Source organism: Pararge aegeria, chromosome 14 (genome assembly GCF_905163445.1).
Source record: "Pararge aegeria chromosome 14, ilParAegt1.1, whole genome shotgun sequence".
NCBI lineage: Eukaryota > Metazoa > Arthropoda > Insecta > Lepidoptera > Nymphalidae > Pararge > Pararge aegeria.
The window spans coordinates 17,057,558-17,083,747 of NC_053193.1; the positions used below are offsets into that span (position 1 = coordinate 17,057,558).

Genomic DNA, 26,190 nt, shown 5'->3' on the forward strand with positions numbered 1-26,190 from the left:
ACAGGTATGCACATTCGCGACACATTCACGCACTGAACCAAATAGAGGGACAGATTTTTTTTTATTAAGTTCGCTAAACTGTCATCAAGTACTTGCGTTTCTGTTATTTATATATTTATAGTATTTCTTGGTATGTGTATATAATCGTGATTGTTGATGCAAACATAGAATGTTAATTCATTTGGTATATGTACCAAAAAAATAAAAAACCAAAACAGAAATAACTATTATTTGAGTTAAGCCTAACACCAGGTATGACAGATGGTTAGACTCTACCAACCTCACTTGATAAAACTGTTTGAGTTGCAGAAATGCAGAACCCAAAAAACAAAATCTGTAACATATCAGGTACAGATAAACTGGTAAGCTTGAAAACTTTGACTATAAAAATAACCAAGGCAAGAAAGTGAAAGGCAAGTACGTGTAACGACAGATGACAAAAATGATCACAGCGTCTAGATCCATCTATATATAGAAATCTATAACTACTTTACATAATACCGGAATAAGTCTCACTATTGACTTAAAACGTAAATGCTGGCAGTCAAGTCTGGCAAGTCACCGACGAGGCTCTGGCGAACGACAAGTGGCGGTATAACCACTTAAAATTGGCTAGACTAAATAAATGGTACAGACCGGTGTCGGGCAGCAGCGACGCCGGTGCGATCAGTCTAGCCCTGCGATGACCAACCCGCCTGCCCAGCGTGGTCATAATCGGGCAAATCTTTGTGAGATGGAGAAAAGTCAAGAGCAGAGTAAGAAAACTCAAATTTTTGATGATAGAGAAATTAGATTTGGAATAATTTTAAATACAAGGAGATGTAATCCTGTATGGTTTCAACGGAATTAAAAAATTGAGGAGGTTCTTTATTTGTTTCTAAATTACTCCTCAATTAATTAGAACCGATTTGGATGATTTTTTAAAGTTTGGAAATACCTCAGAGACCTCAGAGGTGGTCCCATTTTCATTTGGTGCAGATTTATTGGAGGGATCCTGCAGAAATCTTCAAATATACAATTGCAATTATAGCAATTTAAGTGTTTTTGAAGGAGCATCTTTTTTTGACAAGAACCATATGGGTTAGTGGATGTGATGATGTATGGCAAACGGAACTACACAATAATTAGTATTACACGGGTTGCGCTTCGATTATGGTATATGGCTAAGCATATACCATGCATGCATGTATATGCTCGTCACAATAAAAAAGCTGATGGCGAAATTCTGGGAGAACTCCTCAACCATTAACACCCCAGCCTCGGGAAAAGCAATATCTTGTAAATGGCTTTGAGCATTTGGCTATTATAACTTACATAATAAGTTAAAACTACCCAGTACAATTTTGACAAAAAAAAACGACATTGTTAAAGCAAGAAATTTTTTTTTTTACATTTTCTCATTAACCCGTTACCGACCCACTACAGGGTACGGGTCTCCTTCCACAATGAGAAGGGGTAAAGGGCATACTGGCCTAGTGCGGATTGGTGGACTCCACTCACCTTTGAGAACATTATGTAGAACTCTCAGGCATGCAAAACAAGTGATATTTTAATTACTCAAAGCGCACATAACTTGGCTACCACCGCTTCCGTGATATGTAGAGTACAATCGTATCTTATTAGATAATCGGGGCATTTATATATCAGAAGCCGGCAACCGGATCAGTGGACGTCCGGGTGGGTAAGTCCGATATCATTCGCTGAATTATATTATATTATAATATATAAAATATCCAATTTGTGGGTTGTCAAAAGCTACAAACCAGAATTTCACCCTCATCAATGGTTAAAGAACCCACCACCATACTCCAATGCGGGTTGGTGGGCTAATTCCAGTGATGGTGTAGGTCGTTAGGCGGAATTATAAGTTCCATAATACTCAAAATTAATTAAATACAAATTTAATCTATAAGCTATAAATATAAAATTTCAAAACTTCAAGTTTCTGACTGTACTCTAACATTATGATAAAAGAAAACTTCAGCCTAATTTTTAGCGGACCGAATTTGATCCCCGGTAACGTTTAGGAGTTATGTGCGTTTTAAGCAGTTAAATATAAATTCATAGCATTCACTTTAACGGTGAAGCAAAACATCGTGAGCAAAGAATGCCTGAGAATTTTTCAAAATGTTCTCCCGCCAATCCACACTTGGCCAGCGTGTTGGACTACTGACTAAACCCATCTTATTCTGCGAGAAGGTCCATGGTCGTGATTAGACCGGTAATGGGTGCAAAATGATATAAGAAACGGAGCAGAAAAATTTCATTAGTCCAAATTTGGACGGAAAGTAATAATTGCATATTACGACTCACGAGCGGGTACCATTGACCAAAACTGCCGTTCCTTAAAGTAGTTACCACCATATAAGGCAATTTGTGGTATCGATTTAAAAATTTAAGAACTTCCAAATTGTTCGGATATTTTAATGTTAATGAAAGAGTTTCTCATTATGTATGTAGATCGAAAGGGATTGTTCGCCACTGCAAGCGCTAAGCGATTATTGGGCATTGAATGCTACGTTTAGCAAGATCAGCTCTTGAATATAATCATTCTTTACTTATTCATATCCGACTGATCGCGGATCTCCACTCTCATAAGAAATTAAGAAAATAAACTCTACACTTTGCCAACACGGGTTGGCAACTTTAAATAATTGATATCACATGGTATTGATAATATTCGGGACAAAATCCCGGGAAAAGAGAGCGTAAGACAAGCTTGGGGCTTGTCATTAAGAATGTCATTAATTTTATTGTAATATTGAAGTAAGATATTTTACTCATTGTTTAAAGTTTTGCAATTTTATTATACTAGAGCTATTTGTGACAGCTCGTCCTAAATAGTGGGACCCCCATGTTAACTCCGCCAAGAATCATCGTTGTGTCCCGGAAGGTTCTGGTCAGAAGCGTGTGGTTTTCGTTGTAGTTAAAGACAAAAAAGGCATTGGTTCTCTCTTAAAATCCGTTATTAGGAATACCTACAGTTATATATCGCAATCCTATACCTTTTACAGACGATTATTCTTACATTCTTAACACATAATCCGATATCGCATCGCATCTTTAATGGAAAACTAACCTAAATACTCCGAAGCTTGCGCTAACATTATTAAAAAATCACTGTTTTAGCAGCCCAAACTAAATGCAGCGTTAATCCGATCGTATAAAGTTCAAATTCGATTGCCAAGTGAATTTAAAGAATGCATTTATAATTGCTACATATTAAGACCGAACCAGTTAGCCCTTTCAAGGCAATATATAGTTGCTAAGTGCTCGGGATTATTAAAAAACTGGTTAATTTGAGACGTCAATTTAAAACCTCAGTATTATGTTGCCAACAACGAGTTATTTTGTGGATGCCCGTCATAATTTTTCCATACCATGTGCCCACGTACTGAATAAAAGAAAAAAAGAATCCCGTTCGCCGAAATTTATTTATGACATTTAAAAAGTGGAAAAAAATCGAGTATTATTCTTACGACGCGCTTTTGAAGGCAGTCGAATTTACCACAGGCCTCTACCACTATAAATAAACATCAAATTATAAAATGTTTCTGGTAATACGGCTTATACACGCTCTTTTAAAGTTTTGTAAAGCTGATACATTACACACATTACATTACATTTTACATAGTTACGAAATTTAAAAAGGTAATTCCAATAAGCCAAGATGGAGAAAGCCTTTACCTTAGATGGGTACCCAACTTACTTCAATGCATGTTTATTATTTAGATTTCTTTATTTTGTTTATTTCTTTTTTTTTTGTAATTCGATGTTTAATATGTTCCTCGGGATTAAATGGCATATTTATTTATTTTATTTGAATGCCAATAAGCCAGTTAAGTTTCCAAAACTTTAAGGTGCATATTTAGTAGGCTCATTTCCCGATGTAGATGTGCTTATTTTAGCTCGCGTTCAACAGTTAGGTAAGGTTTGCTGCCGAAAGCAGAACACGACTTAGACACATTTCTTTCATTTAAATTTCATTTACAAAGATGCTAATTTCATTGTACACAAATCTTCAGCTAAATTAACAGGTTTAAATATTGTGCTATCTTTTTTGACAAGGAAGGCTTAGAGATTTATGTACAAGAAATAACATTGTAACCATTGACGGCCCACAGTCCACAGTCGGCAGCGCTTGCTTTGTGCGTCCAAGGCCATGGGTTCTATTCTCACAACTGGACAATGTTTGTGTGATGAACATGAATGTTTTTCAGTGTCTGGGTGTATATCTATATATTATAAGTACCTTATTATGTATATTATTAAAAAAATATTCATCAGTTATCTTAGCACAAGCTACGCTTTATTTGGGACTATATGGCGATAAGTGTATTGTCATAGTATATTTATTAATTTTTACATCTCCATTGATTTCCAACCGACCAATAAAAATGTTTATTTTCCAGTCGTACGGTACTGAGAATGAAACGAACATAAACACATAGACACACAAACTTCAATGTCACCTGTGTCAAGGAATGATGCATTCAAAATTCAATAATTCACTTAGCTATGAATTTTTATCTGAATTAAACGTTATTATTATTATTTATTTCAAGTAGGCCTAGGTATAAGCACTTTTGAAACGTCAAGTCTGTCTTTGTAGTGACTCTACCACCTAAGTTATATTAGGCACATACGTACTACACTCGGTTTCTACGCGTACCCCTACCGCCATGCTAAATCGCTTGCCGTAGGATGGTAACCAGCCACAGCCTAAACCTTCCACCAGACCAAACCTAGGAAAATTTAGAAATGAATAATTCTGGAATGGCATGTGTCTGAGATCATACCCGGTACTTCCTACTTATAATACTACTGCGATCAAAACTGCGCTGTGGAGTCTTCGTATATTAATTCCACTTAATAATTACGGTGAAAATCTTAAATCTTAAGTAACACGAAAATAATATTCGGCAGTTAGTACCTACGGATGGATATGAAAGGAAAACGGGTAATCCGTTTGGACTGAACGTCGAATAATGTCGGGACGGGAAGCGGGACAAGTTGTGAGAGATATGCGTATTTTAAACATCACGGTGATTCGGTTACCAAATTGCCAATTTTTTTTTTTCTATAATAAGACGGACGGACTAAGCAAATGTAGGTTAGTGGAAAACCACGGAAAAAAAAAAAATTAGCTGTCTGTAAAGTCGGCTTACTGACGATAGTTGAACGTGACAACGAAGTAAGAAAATACTGATGGAATGGTTGCATTTTTCAAAAGAAAATTTTAATTTTATTTGTTTGATAGATCGTTGCTATAAACAATTGACACCACATTCACTTTTCACTGCACTTCATCCTTGCCGAAAACATGTAAATGTATTATTGTATAGAAGCTGTCCACGCGGACGCATCGCTCACTCAAGTAGGAAAGAGACAGATGTCGAACGCGGAGGCCGACTGTGCCTCTTTGTCGCTCGTTCCGCGCTCTCGCTTGCACTTCAACCCTTGAATGGAACGCCTCAGAGCGAGGTAACGCCGCATACGTCATGTTTTTTCGTGCGTGCCGCCGGCTCCATCGAATTATAAGACGTTGTCACGTCAAAAAAAAGCAATACTTCGTAGGGCATGCATCGAACACGTCCTGCAACGTAGCGCTCTGTGCCCATCAACCCGAGGTGCATATACCTGCAATTACACCGGCAACCACGCCGTTCAGACCGCAACACAGCATTGCATAGTTCAAATGTTATATTTCAAATCTAATCTAATCTAATAATTAATCTAATCTATTCTAATCTAATAATTAATGTGACAATTTATTAATCTAAGCGTTATTATTATATTCTTTTGACATCAATTAGTTGGGCGGTTATATCTATTTTGTAACATTGCATGCCAAATTACTGGCAATACACTGTACCTTAAACCAACATTTAAAACCTTATTGACGTGTATTTTGCAATAAATGATTATGATTATAATTGTATCAATGCTGCTTAGCGGCAGAAATAAGCCTCATGATAGTACTTCCCTGGGCAAGCTCCGTCACACACATTTGAAAATTTTTGAAGATAGATGGTACATATTTGAAAATTTAATGTACGTTCATAGAAACATTTCTAAATTTAAGAAAAAATGTTACTGCAATAATTTAAACATTTGAAGTAAGAATAAACTTACAGTGCAATATATACTAGGTTGCATAAAATTCATATTTCGTTAAAAGGAAATTGCATACAATTCTACAATAAACTACAAATTGACATCTTGGAGATGTCTCTTAAAAAGTTCAAAGTTTGTATTAAACGTAAGCTTATAGAAAAGTCCTATTATAGTATAAAGGACTACGTAATCGATAAAAAAGCTTGGGTGCAAATTATTGCTCTAACCAGGTTGCTCTTCTAATAATTTTAAATGACAATGTGAGATGTTGATAACAAAAAAAAAACACCCGGCTAAGTTTGTTGTGAGCTTCTTCTTAGACTAGGACGCGTTTGGAACCCTCGTAGCTTTAGTTTTAAGTTTGCGAATGTGGTTATCGCCATCATCTCACTACCATGTAATTCTTATGTACGCATCAAAAGTGCCACCTATGGGCCTACTTGAATATATATATTTTTGACTTTGACGTAGCCATGATATATCAAGGTTTGAAATCTAATGGATACTTGAGTTTTAGACGCATCCTATTTCCTACATTTGCTAGAAGAAGCAATTTATCTTATTATCAAATTTTATCAAATCTGTTTAACATCGTAAAAAGGTACTACGTAAATTTTAGTTTCTTAATATTTAAAAAAATTACTTACCCATTTATTTTCTAATTGGAATTATATTTAGGCCTACTTGAAATAAATGATGTTGTTCAAAATGCGGAAGACGTTTATGATTATAAAAAAATCCCTACGTAACTCTGTTACTACTAAATAACACCTAAAAATAAAATGTTAACATTTTAACATCGTTTAACGTAAACTATAATTATCGACGCGGTAATAACATTACAAGTAATTACTATAAATTACTTGTTTATCCGTACATGATATCAATTTAATAAACAGCAGGTACTAACCTTAACTTGTATGATACAAGTTCTTCATTATACTAAGAGTACCTGTTGTCTGGGACTTAGTCCGCGTTTATTGAGTTTTTTTTTTTTAATCCGGAAACGAAAACGGTAAGTATTCGGATCGTAGTTATCGCGGTACAAAATTTCGTCAAATCAGTATAATATTGAAGGATGCATAAGTAAATTAAAAAATTTGGAAAATCCAAAAGTGCACACCTCATAATCTCATTTTTTTCACAATAAAATTGAATTTTTTTTAACTGAAACTTTCAATGCTCATTACAAATTTTTTTTTTCATATTAATTATTATAATTTTTTTGTAAACAAGACACGGGAATGTCATAATGATTGCACATTGAAAGTTACAATTAATATTAGCTAGAATAATTACATGGAAATTTAACGACAGTGAATTGAACGCTCATATTAACCAAGAAATTATGTCGTGTGTTACTTTAGATAATTAAAAAAAAATTATTCCGATACGATCATTTTTTCGACCAATTTTGATGCCACATACACCCGTCCATACACGGACGTCCAGAAAAGATTATGTTTAATGTTATTATTTACTATGTTAAACAAAAAAATTGTTATTGAAATGTATTTTATGTGCCTGACTAATTATTTGGCTTGATATTAGCATTACTCAAATTAACCTGTAAGTGCAATATAAATAACAAAAAATCAATTTCAGTTTCGAGAAAACTGCTTTTTTTGAAATGTCGAGAGTAGAGCACAACCTCAACGCTTCGCTTAGGAGGCGTGCAATATCCCGTGCACAATCCCTTTTCCATAATCATTTTCTACTTTCATTAAGGGTTGTCTGGAGGAGATCGCTTAAAGCGATAAGAGCGCCTTTGCGCATTTTTATTTTTCTTGTATTTCTGTTTCCAATATTTATTATCTTTAACCCTTAATTGTGTGTAATAAAAAAATATCTATCTATCTTAATATATATAAATCTCCTGTCACGATGTTTGTCCGCGATGGACTCCCAAACTACTTAACCGATTTAAAATTAAATTGGTACACCGTGAGCAGTCTGATCCAACTTAAGAGATAGGATAGCTTAGATCTTTAATTAAAGTCGCAATTTTATTTTATTTCAAATTATTTGTCTATAATTAATTGGCAGTCACATGTTATATATATATACTACTATACTCATTTAAAGCTTAGCGATACTGAATACTTTAAAAACAAAATCAAACGCAGACGAAGTCGCGGGCAACAGCTAGTATTTAATAAGGAGTGACTCCTTATTAAAAATATATCCTTATCTGTGAAAATATTAAATCAAAAGAATTATAATTATTTTTCCATACAAACGAATTCAAAACATTCCAAGTGTTTACTTATGAGAACCCTATTGAAGGCAAAACAACGACACGCGCATAGTACCTACGTTACGCGTACCTAATAAAGTGACAGGAATCACATGATTTTAATTTTGCATGTCCAGTGATGTTAGGGCTGTATCCAATTTCTTACATACACTTTCCCATTTATAATATTAAGTTCTTTACATATAATATTAAATAGAACAGTTGGTTTGTTTGCTTAGACATAAGAACGCGCAAATCTCAGGTTCATATTTCCAACGTAAGATCTTTTTTTGAATTAGAAAACATTTCATGTAGAGATAAGAAATATTTTTCATGCTAATCCATACGTAACTTGAATACGTTGATTCGTTGCTGCGTGAAAAAGGAACAAACCAAAAAAACATACTTTCACACATTCAAATTATTAGTAGGTATTTGGATATACAGACACACACACTACTGGTACATTTTTTATTAGGTTTCCGATGACATTATATGATATGTAGTTGGAAATTTCTATGCAATCAGACCTTAGATTGTTTGTGTTCATATATTACGCAAATCATCGCGTCCTATAGCCTTATCAGTCATTCGATATGATAATAGGCATTAAAATATGCAACACTTATACATCTAGTCTAGTCTAGACATTATTAAGTGTATCTAGGTTAGTTTTACATAATCTGTTTTAGCATGTATTTAGTACTAAGAGTTTCCTAGATAAATTCCTCAATGAAACTTCACCAACGTAGATTACATTTTTACCGATTACAAAAAGGAAGGTTCTCTGTTCACCTGTATGTTTGTAGGTGCGTGATTATTTATTTTATAGAAAAAGAAATGTAGAAAGTTTCTATAAAGTGAATAAAATATTGAAGTTGTATTCTTGACGAAGAGAAATATATTGTTTATAATATTTAGTACTAGCTCCTTCCCGTGACTTCGTCTACATGGACTTCAGAATTGGGTCTAAAGTTTCGCTCGTTAACAATTTTTAGTCCTACCACGGGAACTATTTGAGAGATCAACAAACAAACAAAGCTGGTGACAAAGCTGTCTGCCCGCCGCTTAGCTCGTAAACAATTTTCCCTCGGGAACTACTTAAAGAATCAGGATAAAAGGTAGCCTATGTTCTTTTCCATGTCAAAGGCTGCATGCATGCCAAATTTCATCCGAATCCGTTCAGCCGTTTTTGCGTGATTTAGTTACAAGCATCCACACTTCCACATTTATAATATTAGTAGGATTGTAAGAGCCCGTCCGGGAAGCCAAGCTTATTTCTGATAAGCAGCATTGTTGCATTTCTGTGTTCCAGGAGGGCTTAGTTGCCGGTGTAATTATAAGCACGTAAGAAATAAAACCGCTCAGCTTACCGCTCAGGTTGGCACACAGGGCGGCACGTTGTGCTCTGCAAGTGCTATTTTTTTTATAAGCTATATTTTCCCCACAATTCATCAGGTTTTTCCGGAAGCAAAGTATACTATATCCATATCTAGGACTCAAGCTATAAATAAGCAACATTTTTATTTTAATCGGTGCAGTGGTTGAGCCGAACATAGGACACAAACAAACAAACAAATCAAAAAACGAATACAACAGATGTTATGAATGTCTCTAAGTATCTAGTATATGAGCATGCTAATAAGCGTAATTTCTCAAATAATAGATGTTTTCATTGAGTGCGACGCAACACGCACAGCGTGTTTGACTGCAGCTCCTTGAGGTGTCACTATCAGGGTTAGCTGGACAGGTCAGGCGATTTGTCCTTACTTTTCTTACAAAATCATACTTACCTACAGTTAATATTGGTTTTGAAGACCTACCTGGTGTAGTATCGAGCATTGTGGCCTTTTGAATAGGAGATCCCGAGTTCGGACCGGATCCGGCAGGGGAAATTCTCTCTGTTCTGTTCTGATTGGTTAGTTTTATGTTTAGAAAAAAATATTTTATAAACTTTTTATTTCTAAACTATCATGGGAATATAAAATAAAATACTAACGCTCAGTTAAGCTAAAATGGTGTACATTTTTGAAGTTATATTTCTTTTAGCGCGGTAGGGAAAAATGGTGAGAGTAAATTTTTACGATGCGCGCGCACACCGTCACAAAAAACCGAAACCATGAAGTTAGCTATAGTCAACATTTTAGTTTTTCTAAAAAAGGTTTGACAGTGTCTTTCAATAATTCAAACAATACCTTTTTTCTATTGTTAGTGTCGTTTTTTCTACAAACGTAGAATCAGGCGTAAGATACAATTTTTGAAAACACTTTTATCTTGTTACGCTAAAGAAATATAACTAACGCGTGTACATTAGTACACATACGTTTTTGAAGTTATACTTCTTTTGGCGGCGCGTTAGGGAAAAATGATGACAGTGAATTTATACGACGCGCGCACATTGGCACAAAAAACCAACACGCTGAAGTTAGCTATTAGGTTTGACACAGAAATATAACTTCTAACGCGTGTGCATAAGTACACACACGTTTTTTTTTCGGAATTTATCTCGTAAAACTTGCACCAAACGGCAAACTGAACATCTCGGGTAACGTTACAGCTAATAACTGTACCTGCGCCCGATGTGCTACAGTTTCGGATGGCTCCAGTTTTTGTTAATTGCTGTCCAAGCCGTGAACTCGACGAGTAACCGGTAGCTACACTCTCTTTATTTACTACCTTTTTTGGTAACGGGGAAATTTTGGACATTCCACACAATATATGCTTTAATTGCTACAACCGGACAAATCGGTACAGTGTGGTTTATAATTTCTTTATCTAATCAGAATCTGAATCTGAATACATTTATTTGCTTGAAACATTTCAGTTGTATAATTCAGGGGTTCCTAAACTTTTTATGGTCGCGGCGCACTTATAAGTTACAGGCTCCTACAAATCGTGGGACAAGCCGTGAAGCCATACAGCCGTACAGAGGTCGTTTTGCGATGCACATCAGTACTATGTAAGGCGCCCCAGGGGGCCGCGTCGCCCAAAATTTAAAATTCATTTATTTCAAGTAAGCCTAATATAAGCACTTTTGAAACGTCTGTCTGTTTGTAGTGATTCTACCACCGGTTCGGAAGGCAGATTGCACCGAGAAGAAGCCGGCAAGAAACTCAGCAGTTGCTCTTTTTCAACATCAACTGTTTAATTTTTACATTTTTAATTTTAATATTAATTGTTCTATCTTGTGATAAGATTAAAGCGGAGCCGGATGATTCCAGCCCAGTTGATATAGATTAATGAATGAATACATTTTTATTGTACCTCAAAGAAAAAGGTTGCTTAGAATATATAAACACAATTAAGCGGGAGGGTACAATTATGCGGCCTTATCGCTACATAGCAATCTCTTCTAGGCAACCAAAGGCGTAAAAAGAAATAACCACAGATGTGACGTAGGTGTGATATAGACGTTAATATATCAAACTGACTATTTAAGATGTAGGTGCAATGTTTCGCTGTGTGTGCATGCAAAACCAAGAGAAAACGAAAACAATCACTATTAAATAATTATGTCAACTTTGTACTAAAAATGAATTTAATAAATAAATATAAATATAAATATACTATGACAATACACACATCGCCACCTAGCCCCAAAGTAAGCGTAGCTTGTGTTATGGGTACTAAGATGACTGATGAATATCTTTATGAATAATATACATAAATACTTAGAAGATACATTTAAACATCCAGACACTGGCAAACATTCATGTTCATCACACAAACATTTTCCAGTTGTGGGAATCGAACCCACGGCCTTCGGCTCAGAAAGCAGGGTCGATGCAAACTGCGCCAATCGGCCGTCATAAGTTTTATAGTTTACTTATGATCACACTCTCGAATGGTATTATACGCATTATCTAATAGGAAGTCGTATCTAATCATCATCATATCATCTGATTAACACTCACTGCTACAGAGCTATATTCTAGAGAGTTTCTAACTCCACGTTCTTAGACAGCTTGCTTCCTTGTTTCAAATTACGGGATTAAAATCTGCATTTTAGCGTCAAAGGTTGCCCTAACGTCAAAGGTTGTCTGGCCAAACGTACAAAAGGTTATCTGGTAGAGATATCGCTTCATCGATAAGACCGCCTTTGCACGCCTCATTTTTATTCTAAGTTTCTTCTGTGTCGCATACGCATTAATTTTGTCCAAAATGTGTGTGCGCAATATTTTAAAAAAAAAAACAACAAAGCAGTTTTAAATAGAATTAATTCCTCTAAAACGTTTTTGGTAATGAAATTCACCCTTTAAGACAATTTTACGTATTACAAATTGCACGCCAATTAAGTCGTGGGTAGGTTGCCTGGTTGAGATTGCTTTTAAGCGATAAGGCCGCCTATTGTCCCTTTTCTCCTTTTTTTTTCTAATGCTTGCTTTTTTTTTTATTTGGTGTACAAAAAAGTGTATTTCATTCATTCATTCATTTAGACATTTTATTCATTCATTCACTAATTCCATTCACTCATTTCATTCATTTGTTCATTCATTCATTACTAAAAAAAAAGTTAACAATTATTTAAAATTGTTTATCTTTACAGACAGAGACGTACCACTTAGCCCTTTAGCGTTACTGTACGATGTCGCGTAGAAACCGATAAAGTTTTAATATGACCGCCTTATATACCATCAAATTCAAATTCAAAATTTCTTTATTCATGTAGGCCTATCACAGGCACTTATGAAGCGTTCATACATATATGTTTACATCATTGTAAGAGGATTGTGATAACTTCGTTCGTCAACTTAAACCTAAAGCTACGAGGGTTCCAAACGCACCCTGGTCTAAGAAGAGCCCACAACAAACTTAGCCGGGTATTTTTTTTTTACCATCTCACAGTAAATAAATATTAAGTAAACTATGAAGTTAGAGCAATTCACACCCAAGCTTTTTTATCGTTTAAGTAATCCAATTAAGTCGTGGGTAGGTTGCCTGGTTGAGATTGCTTTTAAGCGATAAGGCCGCCTATTGTACCTTTTCTCCTTTTTTTTCTAATGCTTGCTTTTTTTTTTTATTTGGTGTACAACAAAGTGTATTTCATTCATTCATTCATTCATTATAAAAAAAAATCTGTAAGCTTACGTTTTAAATGAGCTTTGAACTTATTGAGAGACATCTCAAAGATTTCATTCTGTAATTTGTTATAAAATAATATACAATTGCCCTTGAATGAATTAGCAATTTTATGTAGCCTAATAAACTGCACTACAGGTTTATTTTTACGTTTAATATATTGTCCAATTTCTTTTTAAATTTTGTTATATTTTTATGGACATAAATAAAATTTTCAAATATGTGCTGACTATGCACCGTTATTAATTTAACTTCTTGAAATGTATCCGTTAGTGACTCGCGTGGGCCCATTTTATATATCGCACGAACAGCCCTTTTCTGCAGGACGAAAATAGAATCTATATCAGCAGCCCCCAATAGCCTCCTTCATCTCATCGGGTGAGATTTGACAGACAGGCCTAACTTATAGTCCATTGCTGATATTTTGAAGTAAAGTCAAAAAAATAAAATTTTAAAAAAACTTACCCATCACACGGATAACTGTCTATCGCCGATTAAAGCCTATTATACTTAAACATTCATTGTACCGTCTTCCGATGAAAGGAAAACACTGTGAGTTATGAAATTTCGATAACGTAGTGAAACAATTAGATCTGAAATCGCTGAAAGTTTAATTTGAATCCGAGAGGCCCTGTGTGCGTCTAGACTCCCGCCCAGCTATCACAATTTGCAATTCGATGAAGCTTTTGTAGTTTCTACCTACTCTGCTCCCAGGGCTGCGTACGGTCATTGTAGTACAATTGTTATAAAGAAGTTTGTTAACCAGTGATTAGTATGTGTCAAGGTAGCCAAGAATAGTTAAGCCTAAAATAAACTAATTAACTAAGCAGAAATAAATTTATATTTTTTTTTTCTGTTGACCTGCTTTTACAAGATTTTGTTTTTTTTTTTATTTAGGTACAAGCTAAACCCCACGTAAGGCTTCCTGGAGGCAGAAATTCCAGTTTGTAACTTTTTGTATATTTAACATTAATATTTCATGTTGGTTTTTTTTTTTATTTAGTGTAGTTTTTAATTATTCTGTTGTATACTAGTGTAGATGGGTCATAGTTACCAAATAAAAAAATTAAATGATTATTATATATATACATTTTGTCTTTGATCCTGGAGCCTAAAACAGTTCACTGCTGGATTAAATACCTTTCCCGAGTGTGCTGAATCATCACGCTGGTCACACGGAAAGAAGAAGAAGCACTCGTGGGAAGGTGACAGCTGTTCTCTGATCTGCCATCAGTCGGCAAAATTCTGCTAACATCGGTTTAGCTATATAGCCATGCGTATTTAATAGATGCTTTTTTAATCATCCGTGAACATTATTTTGGTGCTTCCAGCAAACTCCAACTCCAGTAATTAAAATTTTTCATTAACTAAGTTTGTACAAAATCTAGTTTAGTAGTAGTAGATCTATTGATGACAGAGTGCGTCTGGGTAAGTACTACTGCCATTCTTATTTCCAGTCTGTAGGGCGTGTGTGCCGGTGAAGTTATAGGCATATGAGGAAAACCTACACAGGTTGATCAACACAGCGGCAGTACTTAGTAAGACGTTTTCTATGCATGCGTGACGTGTTCTGTTCATAGACGATGGTTTAACTCTTACGTTGGCTAGACCATCTGCTAGGTCCATCAATTATAGCTATAAAAATTAATTAATTCATTCATTCATTCATCTTTAATATGAAGCTAGCCTTTTTATATTTTTTTTATGCAGTAAATTTTAAAATAATTCTAACAAAAACTTTAACCAAAGTGGCAACCCTGGGCCTACGCTGGAGTTTGGCGCAACTTGATTCCGAAAATGCAAAACAGACTTTTCATTAAAAGCCTTTGATTAAAGCCTTCACGCTCCAAACAGCTGGATCCGTCCCCACTGATCATTTACAACACAGTTTCATACAAAAAACATTCAAATTAACAAAGAATGCTTGATGTTTTTGTATTCGGAAATCTGTTGTTTTTTTTTATTGCAATAATGTAGTGGTGTAGATTGCCAATCCTTTAATATCCTTCCTTATCTATGTATAAAATAACCTGTCATACTCTTTGTTATGTTTTTTTATCATCTGTAACTAAGGCTACATATATATCGGATAGACATCCGATTCTTTGGATCTAAGAAAGATTTCAAGCAGGTCTAGTTTATAAGCACTTTTAAAACGTCAAGACAGTCCTGTTTGTAGTGACTCTACCACCAGTTCACAAGGCAGATTCTACCGAGAAGAGACGGCTAAGAAACTTAGCAGATTGCTCTTTTTGAACATCATTTTACAGTTGTGTTCAAACCTTAGAATTTTCGGCTTTTTTACATACAAGTCGTTAAGAAGTTCATCAATCGTTGATTGCATCTGATTTAATATATTATTTCAACTTAGGGATCTAAATAGATCTTCGGTATCATGTTATGTACGCACTTCTTATTGTATACTATTGTGATTTCCCGTCACAGTTATCAGATCCCTTTGTATAGGTATCTTGGAAGAGATCACCTTTAACACGTATTATTTTTAAGCTTTTCAATTGTATCTTTTCCTTCCTTTACACAAAACTTATATTGATACAAATCAATCCCCATTGCTCCGGCTATATGGATGTATGGCCTTAAAAAAAAAAAAAAAATTCAAAATTCATTTATTTCAGGCCTAATATAAGCACTTTTGAAACGTCAAGTCTGTCTGTGTGTAGTGACTCTACCACCGGTTCGGAAGGCAGATTCTACCAAGAAGAAGCCGGCAAGAAACTCAGCAGTTGCTCTTTTCCAACATTAACAATTTACATTTTACATTTCAAAATTCATTTTTCTATCTTGTGAGAGATGAAAGCGGAGCCGGATCCTTCCAAGCAACCTTGTCATTAAGAAATTCATCAATTGTATAATAACCTCGCTTAATACAATGGGGAGTCTTTATTTTCATCGTATTATTTACACTAGGTACAAGTTAGCCTTAGACTTCAATATCAAGTAGCGGACTAACCTTTTAGGGAGTTATAGTTAACCCATTCCCGTAATCGGTTTCTACGCGATATCATACTGGAACGCTGAATCGCTTAGCGGCACGTCTTTGTCGGTAGGGTGGTAACTAGCCACGGCTTAGGCCTCCCACCAGACCAGACCAGAGTAAATTCGGGAATAATAAATTACCAAACCACCATGAATCAAACCCTCCAACTTTAAACTCACCTCACGTCGCGCTCACCGCTGCGCCAGGGAGATCGACAAAGACATAAATCATATATAGATAGGATTTAAAATTTTAAGAAGGCTTTGGTGAGTTAACGGCTGTAAAGAAAACTTCTAAGAATAGGAAATTGTGGACACAGGGCGGCATATTTATTTTTCCATACAAACCAAGCATTATAAGTTTTTACTTATGACAACCCTATTGAAGATAAAATACCGACACGAGCATAGTACCTACACTACACAACGCGTACCTAATAAAGTGACAGGAGTCAATTGATTCTAATTTTGCATGTGATGTTAGGGCTGTATCTGTTTTCTTTCAACAAAAAACTATGGTCGTGCTTTACTCAAACACTATTTCGGTTTCACAGATAAGTCTCAGAGACAGTAAATAATGTTTCTGTAAAGCATGTGAAGTGTTATTTCGGTTTTTATTAACACGTTGTATATGCGATGGTTTCCTCACAGATGGTCAGTTGGTCCATCTACTTATGAGATTGTTCTCAATTCCAGAGCACCATGTCGCAGAACTGCAAGTCCACGTACTCGCCGGCCACCACGCGCGACGCGAACAACAACACCCTGTATCACGGCGCCGCCACACCGGGCTACGGGGGTCGGGGATACACGCCCCCTAGTGTGAAGAGTGGAGGAAGCTACCAGGTATCACTCTCTCTATCAGACTACAGCCCGCTGGATAACTTCAGAATCATTACAGACAGGATAGTGTTGTCAAAGCACACTCCGAATTCAAATTCAAATATATATTTTTTTCTTTGTTCATGTTGACATTTCACAGGCGCTTATGAAGCGTTTATATATGCTTACGTAATTCGTAACTAAACAGCTTAAACAGCAAGCACTTATAAAGCGCTCATACATGTATACTTACATAATTCGCCAATTTAAATTCAAAGCTATGATATAAGTACATACTTGCTTACAAAAAATATCTTTATTCGGGTAAGCCATAGATGGCACTTACGATGCGTGCATTACATGAGAAATGTGTACGATGATGTACGGTAGTAAGATGATGGCGATAACCATATTCGTAAACTTAAAACTAAAGTTACGAGGGTTCCTGCCCTGGTCTAAGACCCAACAAACAGCCGGGTATTTTTTGTTGTTATCATCACGTATCAGTAAATTAATGTTAAGCTATGAAGTTAGAGCAATTAACATCGTTATATTACATCAAACTTACAGAAAACCATAATTAAACATACACTAAAACCTTCCGCCTGAGTCACTCTGTTTATTAGTGAAAACCGCTTGAAAATCCGTTCGGTAGTTTTTAATTTTTCGCGCCCAGACAGACCAGACAGATGCGGCGACTGACTTCGTTTTTGATATTTAAGATAAACATATAAAGTATATTGTGAATCAATAACACATGCACCTTTGTAGTCTGAAATATATGCACCTTACCTACCTTACCTACGTAAACTACATATCTTATATCTTTAAACGAGCAATTCTTGTATATAAATAATTGGAAATTGGAATCGGTTCCAACGATTTTCATGAAAAAGAATACAGGGGGTTTCGGGGGCGATAAATCGATCTAGCTAGGATTCATTTTTAGAAAATGTCATTTTATTCGTGTTTTCCGGTAATAACCGATTTGGTACAAACGAAGTTGCACGGGTCAGCTAGTAGGTATATATTAAACATTCGATATTTTCACTCTTGGATTTTCGACGATTTTGCATAAGTAAAAAAACATCCTTCGGAAATATTAATACTTCAACTAAAAAGTGAAAAAAATACTCTTTACTACGTTATTTTCAAGTCGGTCTGGTGAAGTAAAATGTAAAAATTGCTAACTACCTTCCTAGCTACTTTAGCGAACGTTGTACACATTCATCATCATCATATCGATATTACTACAGGGCACGGCTCTCCCCCCCACAACGAGAAGGGGTTAAGGCCGTAGTCCACCACGCTGGCCCAGCGGATTGGTGGACTCCACACACCTTTGAGAACATTATGAAGAACTCTCAACAGGTTTCCTTATAATGTTTTCCTTCACCGTTGAAGCAAGTGATATTTTAGAATAGAAAAGTTGGAGGTGCTGGGATCCGAACTCGGCCCTCCGAAAGTGAAGTCGAATTCCTACCCACTGGGCTATCACCGCTTCAAATTATGTGTAATTGTACAAATTATGTTTTACTTGGCACCTACTTAAAAATGTAAAATATATTTTTCACAAAGCAAACGCCCGCAGATAGGTACTTATACATCGAATTACGCACCAATTCTTGTGAGCGTCACAATCAGGGTAATCAAAAGCCTTTCTCCGTCACCATAAACGATAAAATTGCCGCTCGCATTCTTAATGATGCCTTTTCGATCCAATTTGCACCAGTTCTTTAATACTTTTGACCAGCTTTTCATTATGACGCCAATTCAAGCCGAAGTGTATTCGAACGAAATCCCAAAGACTGTAATTTTGTATGACTTTGATTGAAAGAAATAATGGAAGTTATTTGCTGGCGGTATTTCGCAAAACCAAGTAGCGTACCTTATTCTAGAACCGTCGCCAATAAACCGAGATGACTTCACAAGGCATGCAAATACACGTGCAATAAACTTGAGTAGGTGATGAGCCTCATGCACCTATAACTACACCAACCAAGACCCCTTCAGACCGTAAACAGCACTACAATAATGTTGCTTAGCGGCAGAAATAAGCATGAACTGCGTATTTAGTGCAACAAACAGTTTAACTTTTCCAGGTGTAGAAACAATGTCTGTCTCTAGCACTATTCAGAATGGGCTCTGAGATGCTGGCCGGCGTGTATTACACAAAGCTGATTAAAACCTAAGAGTTTATGACGTCATTAACTGCTAAATTATATTAATAGTTCGGCCACATAACTCGGCCCCGCGAAAGTGAAGCCGAAGTCCTCACCACGGGTCTCTCTCAACTTCTATAATATGTATGCTATATTAATAGTTCATTTTATTCACAAGATTATGCGTCTTAATGATCTAGTGAAATGAAAAATCACACAGTATAATAAGAGTCTCCAAGCGAGTTTTCAACCACGTGGGAGATATTATGGTGCACAAGTGTGTGCGCAAACGCAGGTGCACTCTCTATTCCCTCACTCCCATAGTACGATTGGCAGTGGCGTGCACAGGAATTCTGACCAGAGTCAAGAAGTAAAATGGCATAATATGGCATAAAATGGCAAAATCCTCCTCCGTTGCGAGTTGTATGAAATTTTTTGGGTAGGCAGCGCTTTCGTGCATGTAAGAAATGCACGCCACAGACGATGGGACTATAGCTCCGACACGACCAGAAAGATACCACGCGCCTTGTATATTCTACAAATCAGTGAGAGTATAGGTATACGCTAATTTAAGCACGTCATATTCACAAAACCTTAAGAAGCCGTAAAAATATTAGTAACTTTAAACAAAAAACGAGGATAATTAATGCTATGACGTCAAACTTGACAATTATGTTAATTGAAGCACGTGACATTCACCAAACTTATAGAAGCCGCTCAAATGTTTGTTACTTCCTACGTGACTTAGAAAAGTTAGAGGTGCGTACTGGGATTCAAACTCGGCCCCGCGAAAGTGAAGCCGTAGTCCTTGCCGCTGGTCTCTCACCGCTTCTATAATATGTAGCCAATATTAATAATATGATTAAAATGCAAATTTATTAATTGAAGAGATTCATTTCTTCACTTCATAAATTTAAATAAATAATTGGCATGATAACATTTATCTATTTCACTAAAGTAAAAGTCAAAGTCAAAGTCAAAAATATCTTTAATCAATTAGGCCCCATGGGTGGCACTTGTGATGCGTACATTACATGAGAAGTACACAGTAGTGGTGAGATGATGGCGATAACCATATTCGTAAACTTAAAACTAATGTTACGAGGGTTTCAAACGCGTCCTGGTCTAAGAAGAAGCCCACAACAAACATAGCCGGGTGTTTTTTTTTTGTTATCACCATCTCACATTGTCATTTAAAATTATTAGAAGAGCCACCCTTGTTAGAGCAATAATTCACACCCAAGGTTTTTAATCGATTACGTAGCCCTTTCTACTACTTATGTATAATAGAACTTTTCTATAAGCTTACGTTTAATACAAACTTTGAACTTTTTTAGAGACATCTCCAAGATGTCAATGGGTAGTTTAATGTAGAATTCTATGCATTTTCCTTAAAACGAATTTTCAATTTTACGTAACCTGTATATTGCACTGTAAGTTTATTCTTACTGCTAATGTTGAAATTATTGCAGTCACATTTTTTCTTAAATAAAGAAATGTTTTTATGAACATACATTAAATTTTCAAATATATACTTACTATATATACACTGTCATTATGTTAAAATCTTAAAATATATTTGATAATGTGTAAGATATGTAAGGCAGCCTTTCATTCCCCTTAATATTTCAGAACATACCGTCACATATACAAAAAAATATCACACTTACAGAGAGCAAGAATATTTTCCCGTAACCGTCTAATCATCATTTGGCTGAGAAAAAAATAACTAAAGAAAAACGTAGGTAACAGAATTAGGCACTCTGTTATGAGAGGGGTTTACGAGGCACTGCGGAGGTGCCCGGAGTGGCCTAATGACCACAGACCTCTCTCAATGCTTTGAACGCGAGCCAAGGTGGAAAGAGACCAATATATTTTTTTTATTCCCTAACTTGTAGGTTGACGATCATTTGGGATCATTCCAAGACAAACACAGATTTTACTAACAATAATTCTAAATTCAAAATATAATAACATCTAAATAATGACGTCTGACTTCACTTACGGATACTTATAAATCACGAGTCACAGTTGACTCCTAAGAAGGCACTTTCCACCTAAGGCTTCATCATCAACTGCCATCTAGCAAAGTATCTATTTTGGTTAAGATTTAAACTATATAAAATCAGGTCTAAGGACACAATAACATTATGGTACTAAACCTATAAACCTATTAAACCTAATAAAATTATTTTAGGCTTAAATCCTATACCTCAAGTTGAGGTCCGTCAATTAACTATAAAAAAAGAAAGGCGTCTAACTGACTGACTGAGTTAAGACTGACCAAAACGCGTGATTTCTATTTCACATGCCTTAAAACTTGTAGTGTATCCAAATATAATCCAGCGTTTAAGAAATTATATGCATCAACTATGTTCTTAATTCTTTGGCATCAACTTGTATTATATATACAAATAGGTTTTCATAACTCAACCAATGGCGCACAAAGACTTAGACATTTTTTTATTTATGTTTGTTTAGAAGATTTTATTGTGAAAACATTCACTCAGAGCAGATAAAACCCCACAAAGGTTCTATATAACAAAGCGCAGGCCTTTGACGATTACAAAAGCCTATATGAATAGAGATTTTTTTTTTAAATTGAATGAATTTTTCCCGAAAAACAGGACGATGTACCTAACACAGTATTATGGCTACCGGACACACATGCAAGCGTTTTTAAAAAGAGCACCGCCAAAAAGTTTTTTGCTTTCTCAACTAAATTGCCGTTCTCTGACCTATTTTCCAACTGCCTCGCTGAAAAATGCGGGTAATTCAAGTTTTCTTTTCAAAGATATAAAATTGTCACGCCGGCCGCCGAGAAAACGGGCTTTCAGGTTTTTTTTCTATTTTCTAATTGGTCCTCGTTAGATACTTCGGATTGTGTATAGGTATTTCAGATATGTCGCTGCCACTCGGCGTCAGAACGAAAGTGAACAAGTCTGAAATCTTATCTTTATATATATATTTCTTGTGTGCGTGTGTATGTCACTGAACTCCTCCTAAACGGCTGGACCGATTTCAATGAATGAATTGAAATTATGAATGAATTTTTTGGTATACGTTTAGGTGGCACCCTGGATGGTATAGATGCACAAATTAGCCCGACAGATGGCGCTGGGGTCCGCTAGTATTTTGTAAATTAAGGTTTTCGTTTTATTTTGTAGGTAGGTAACTGCACCCGCGGCTTTGTTTTTGTTTAAAATCCCGTAGAAATCCTTTGTTTTTACGGAATAAAATGCTTATTCTGCGTGTCTCGAGGCTTAAAGTTGTTCAGGCGTGCCGTGGTAACAGAAAAACCTATGTAATTGATTATGAGAGTATATAAAATAAAATTCACTGAATAAGCTATTTGTTTTACTGCTGTTTATGTCAACATTTCATATATTACACACAGAATTAAGAACATACAGAATCCGTATACACGTCCAATATTGAAGCATTAAGAACCACTGCACTTTAGTAGCGTTTCTCGGACAGACGATTTGACGCTACATTCATTAAGCAGTTGAAAGTAATTATTTTACCTCTAATGTTCTAAACGTTTACCATAAAATAAGGAAAATGGGAAAGTTTGTGATCTAAAAACATTCCGTGGGTGTTAAATATTTTCCGTATTTTGTAGTGCTAGTTAGTTTTAGTGTTTTACACACTTCTGCTAGTGTTTGACAATAGCATGTTATTTCTACGCATTTTTTTTACATTGGAGAAATAAATACATTAGGATTAAGGGCTGATTTCAACGAAAATAAATTTAGACAAAATCACGGTTTGCTTCACCATCATCACATCATCACATCATCATATCAACCGCTAGACGTCCACTGCTGGACATAGGTCTTTGTAGGGAGTTCCAAGTTCCACGGTTCTGAGCCGCTTGGATCCAGCGGCTACCTGCGACGCGCTTAATGTCGTCTGTCCACCTCGTTGGGGGCCGACCTACGCTGCGCTTACCAGTTCGGGGCTGCCGTTCCAGCACCTTGGGACCCCAACGTCCATTCTTTCTCCGAACTATGTGCCCGGCCCATTGCTACTTCAGATTCGCGACTCGTTGAGCTATGTCGGTAACTCTGGTTCTTCTACGAATCTCCACATTTCTGATTTGATCGCGTAGAGATACTCCGAGCATAGCTCTCTCCATCGCCCGCTGAGTGACTCTGAGCCTTCTTATGAGGCCCATAGTTAACGACCATGTTTCAGAGCCATAGGTCATCACTGGCAACACGCACTGTTCGAAGACTTTCGTCTTTAGGCACTGGTTTGCTTTATGGTCAAATGTAAATTATATGTAAAGTAAATTTAACAAAATCACGATTGGTATCAACTGGGAAGTTGGACCGAAGTGATGGGCAGATGGAAGTCATATTATTTTTTCTACAATTTTACTTGTTTACTTTATACTATCAAATATGTACTGTTTTTTTAGTCTTATTTGTTCTTTTTTATTTCAATTTATTATTGAAAATTAACTTTTGTTATAGTAATAACGTTATATCTATATTTGGGTATAGGTCTATTTTTGGTTACAAACAGCCAAAAATAGTCCAAAATGGAAATCCTTGGAGGAGGCCTTCACCTGAATGATTAAAACCAATAATAAATTAATTCTTAAATAAAATAAAAGAAAAAAAATGTTAAAACGAATTTGTACTGTAAAATTTATAGACACTATTTTTTACTTCATTCTTTTTTTACTATGTTTGTAATATTATTTTGCATGGAATAAAAGGCTTTTTTTTTATTATTTATAGTAATAACGCAACGGGCGATGCGGTTGTTTGCTCAGTTTGATACTGGAGCAGAAAATCAGCGCTGAGCATTGTTGCTAATGCACAGAATAAGGCTGAGTTTGCGGCCATTTGCCATATTGTTAATATTAATTGATGAACATTTAGTTAAAAATCTTTTACATATTAACAATAGTGTATGGCAATAAAGGATTTTATTATTAAAAAAGTGACATTAAAATCCTTGTGTAGTAGAAACTAACGTCCCAAAATGCATTTCGTTCGTAGAAATCTTAATGCAAATCGTATCATAGCTATATGACGTTTGCTGTACGTGGTATTTAAAAACGTCGTCTTATACTCTAACACTGCACCTGTGTGGAAAAAGGATATTAAAAAGAAGATAAACCGGCAAGAAACTCTTTCTGTAGATAATCTTATCATTATTTAATCAACATATTTGTACAATTTAACAGCACTTATTGTGCTTTAGACTTGTAAGCCGATGAAAATATAGTCCACTTCTTAGGATTATATTGTATACTAGTATGGATACTAGTAACATAAACTGTCAAGAATTATGATAAACACGGACTTTTTCAGTTCATTTATTTAAAAAGTGAAAATTAAGCTTAATTTTCATAGTATATAACACGTTACGTTGCGGAATTCCATGATATACTATGAAAATGATAATGATCTATCCAGTAATAAATGTATTTTCAATCATTGCCTTATCCTACATAGGTATGGTACGTATAAAATTGCGTTTGGAATCTTAACTTTATCAACGCATATTTAACAAAAGATTTCTGTACTTTCACTAAATTATGACAGATTGAAATGATGTCACTATATTATGCCAGTTTAAGGACCGTTCGGCCACAATTATTTGAATAGAAATAACGTATGTTTATAGTGTGTTATCAGACATCGATCTAACAACGCGTATTTTTGCAGCAAGTGACAGCGAAAGTGCTCTTCGGCAGCGTCACCGCGATCAATGACCTCAAGCAGCAGAAGACCGGGCGGGATGACCGGCGGACGCACTAGCGACCTCTTGTGACAGGTAACAAAACCTACTTTTCCTTAGAAGTTCCGTAAAAACAACATAGATGGCGATGCATGTGAATTTGATGCAATGTCGTTCCAAAGCCTTTTGATAGATGGCGTGCCTAATAACGTTATTAAAAAGTACGATAGGATTTTACCAGAGGGCGCTGTTGGGAAACGTTTTCTGTGTTTTCTAATTAATTTCTAATTTCTGATAATTATTTTTAACTAACTTAAAAAAAATGTAATCGATTTCCTGTGAGATCATAAGTTAACTGGATTGCGATCTCATAGGATAGCTAGTTAATTTTAAACTACTAAGCCTTTAACTGTATTATAATACAGTTTTTTAAATGTAATATAATTCCTACGTATTCTGGGCAGGTTCTTATCTAAGTATTATAATATTTTAAGATTGTAAGTTTCGAAACATGAGTATTTCTTTTCAAACATTGCTATTGCTAACTAGGTACTATTTCTACCTACCTATTTTATTTTGAAAACTCGTAACTAGGTTACAAAAATGAATATGAACCTAGGTAGGCACTAAAACAAAATGTGTTATACAATACCTAGTAAAAACATAGTGTAAAATCGCAAGTATGTATAGTATAATAGTAAAAATGGATAAAGCCTTTTTTTTATTTTTTTTGCAGATAGCGATTGTGATAAGAAGAAATGATGGAAGCTAAGGTGTGATCTCGGATGACAGAGTTTTATTATTCATAAAAAATATATTTTTTGTATTATTTTTTAGATTTAGTTGAAGTACTCGAATATTTTATGAAATAAAATTTAATAAATATTTTTATAAGTTAATTTGTACGTTTTTTTTTTTTAGATAGATATTTTTTTGATAAGAATACGGAATAGGTATCTATTGTACTGCTGAATATGTTTTTAGGTATCTTACCTAAGGTCTTCCTTTTACCCTCTAATTACCTTCTCAATGAAGCGAAGTCTATCAGAGCAAAATAACGTAATTTAAGGATCAGAT

The 26,190-nt window shown here is 35.4% G+C and overlaps 1 protein-coding gene across 1 annotated transcript in view; it reads left to right on the forward strand.

Moving 5' to 3' along the window:
- LOC120629600 overlaps positions 1–25,903 on the forward strand; it is a 31,605-nt gene extending 5,702 nt beyond the window's left edge. The window contains exons 2-4 of the mRNA XM_039898575.1: positions 17,126–17,275; positions 25,101–25,209; positions 25,850–25,903. Of these exons, the coding sequence (XP_039754509.1) occupies positions 17,132–17,275; positions 25,101–25,193 (237 nt within the window). The 5' untranslated portion in view covers positions 17,126–17,131 and the 3' untranslated portion in view covers positions 25,194–25,209; positions 25,850–25,903. The remainder of the gene's footprint in view (positions 1–17,125; positions 17,276–25,100; positions 25,210–25,849) is intronic.
- Positions 25,904–26,190: the final 287 nt, after the last annotated feature.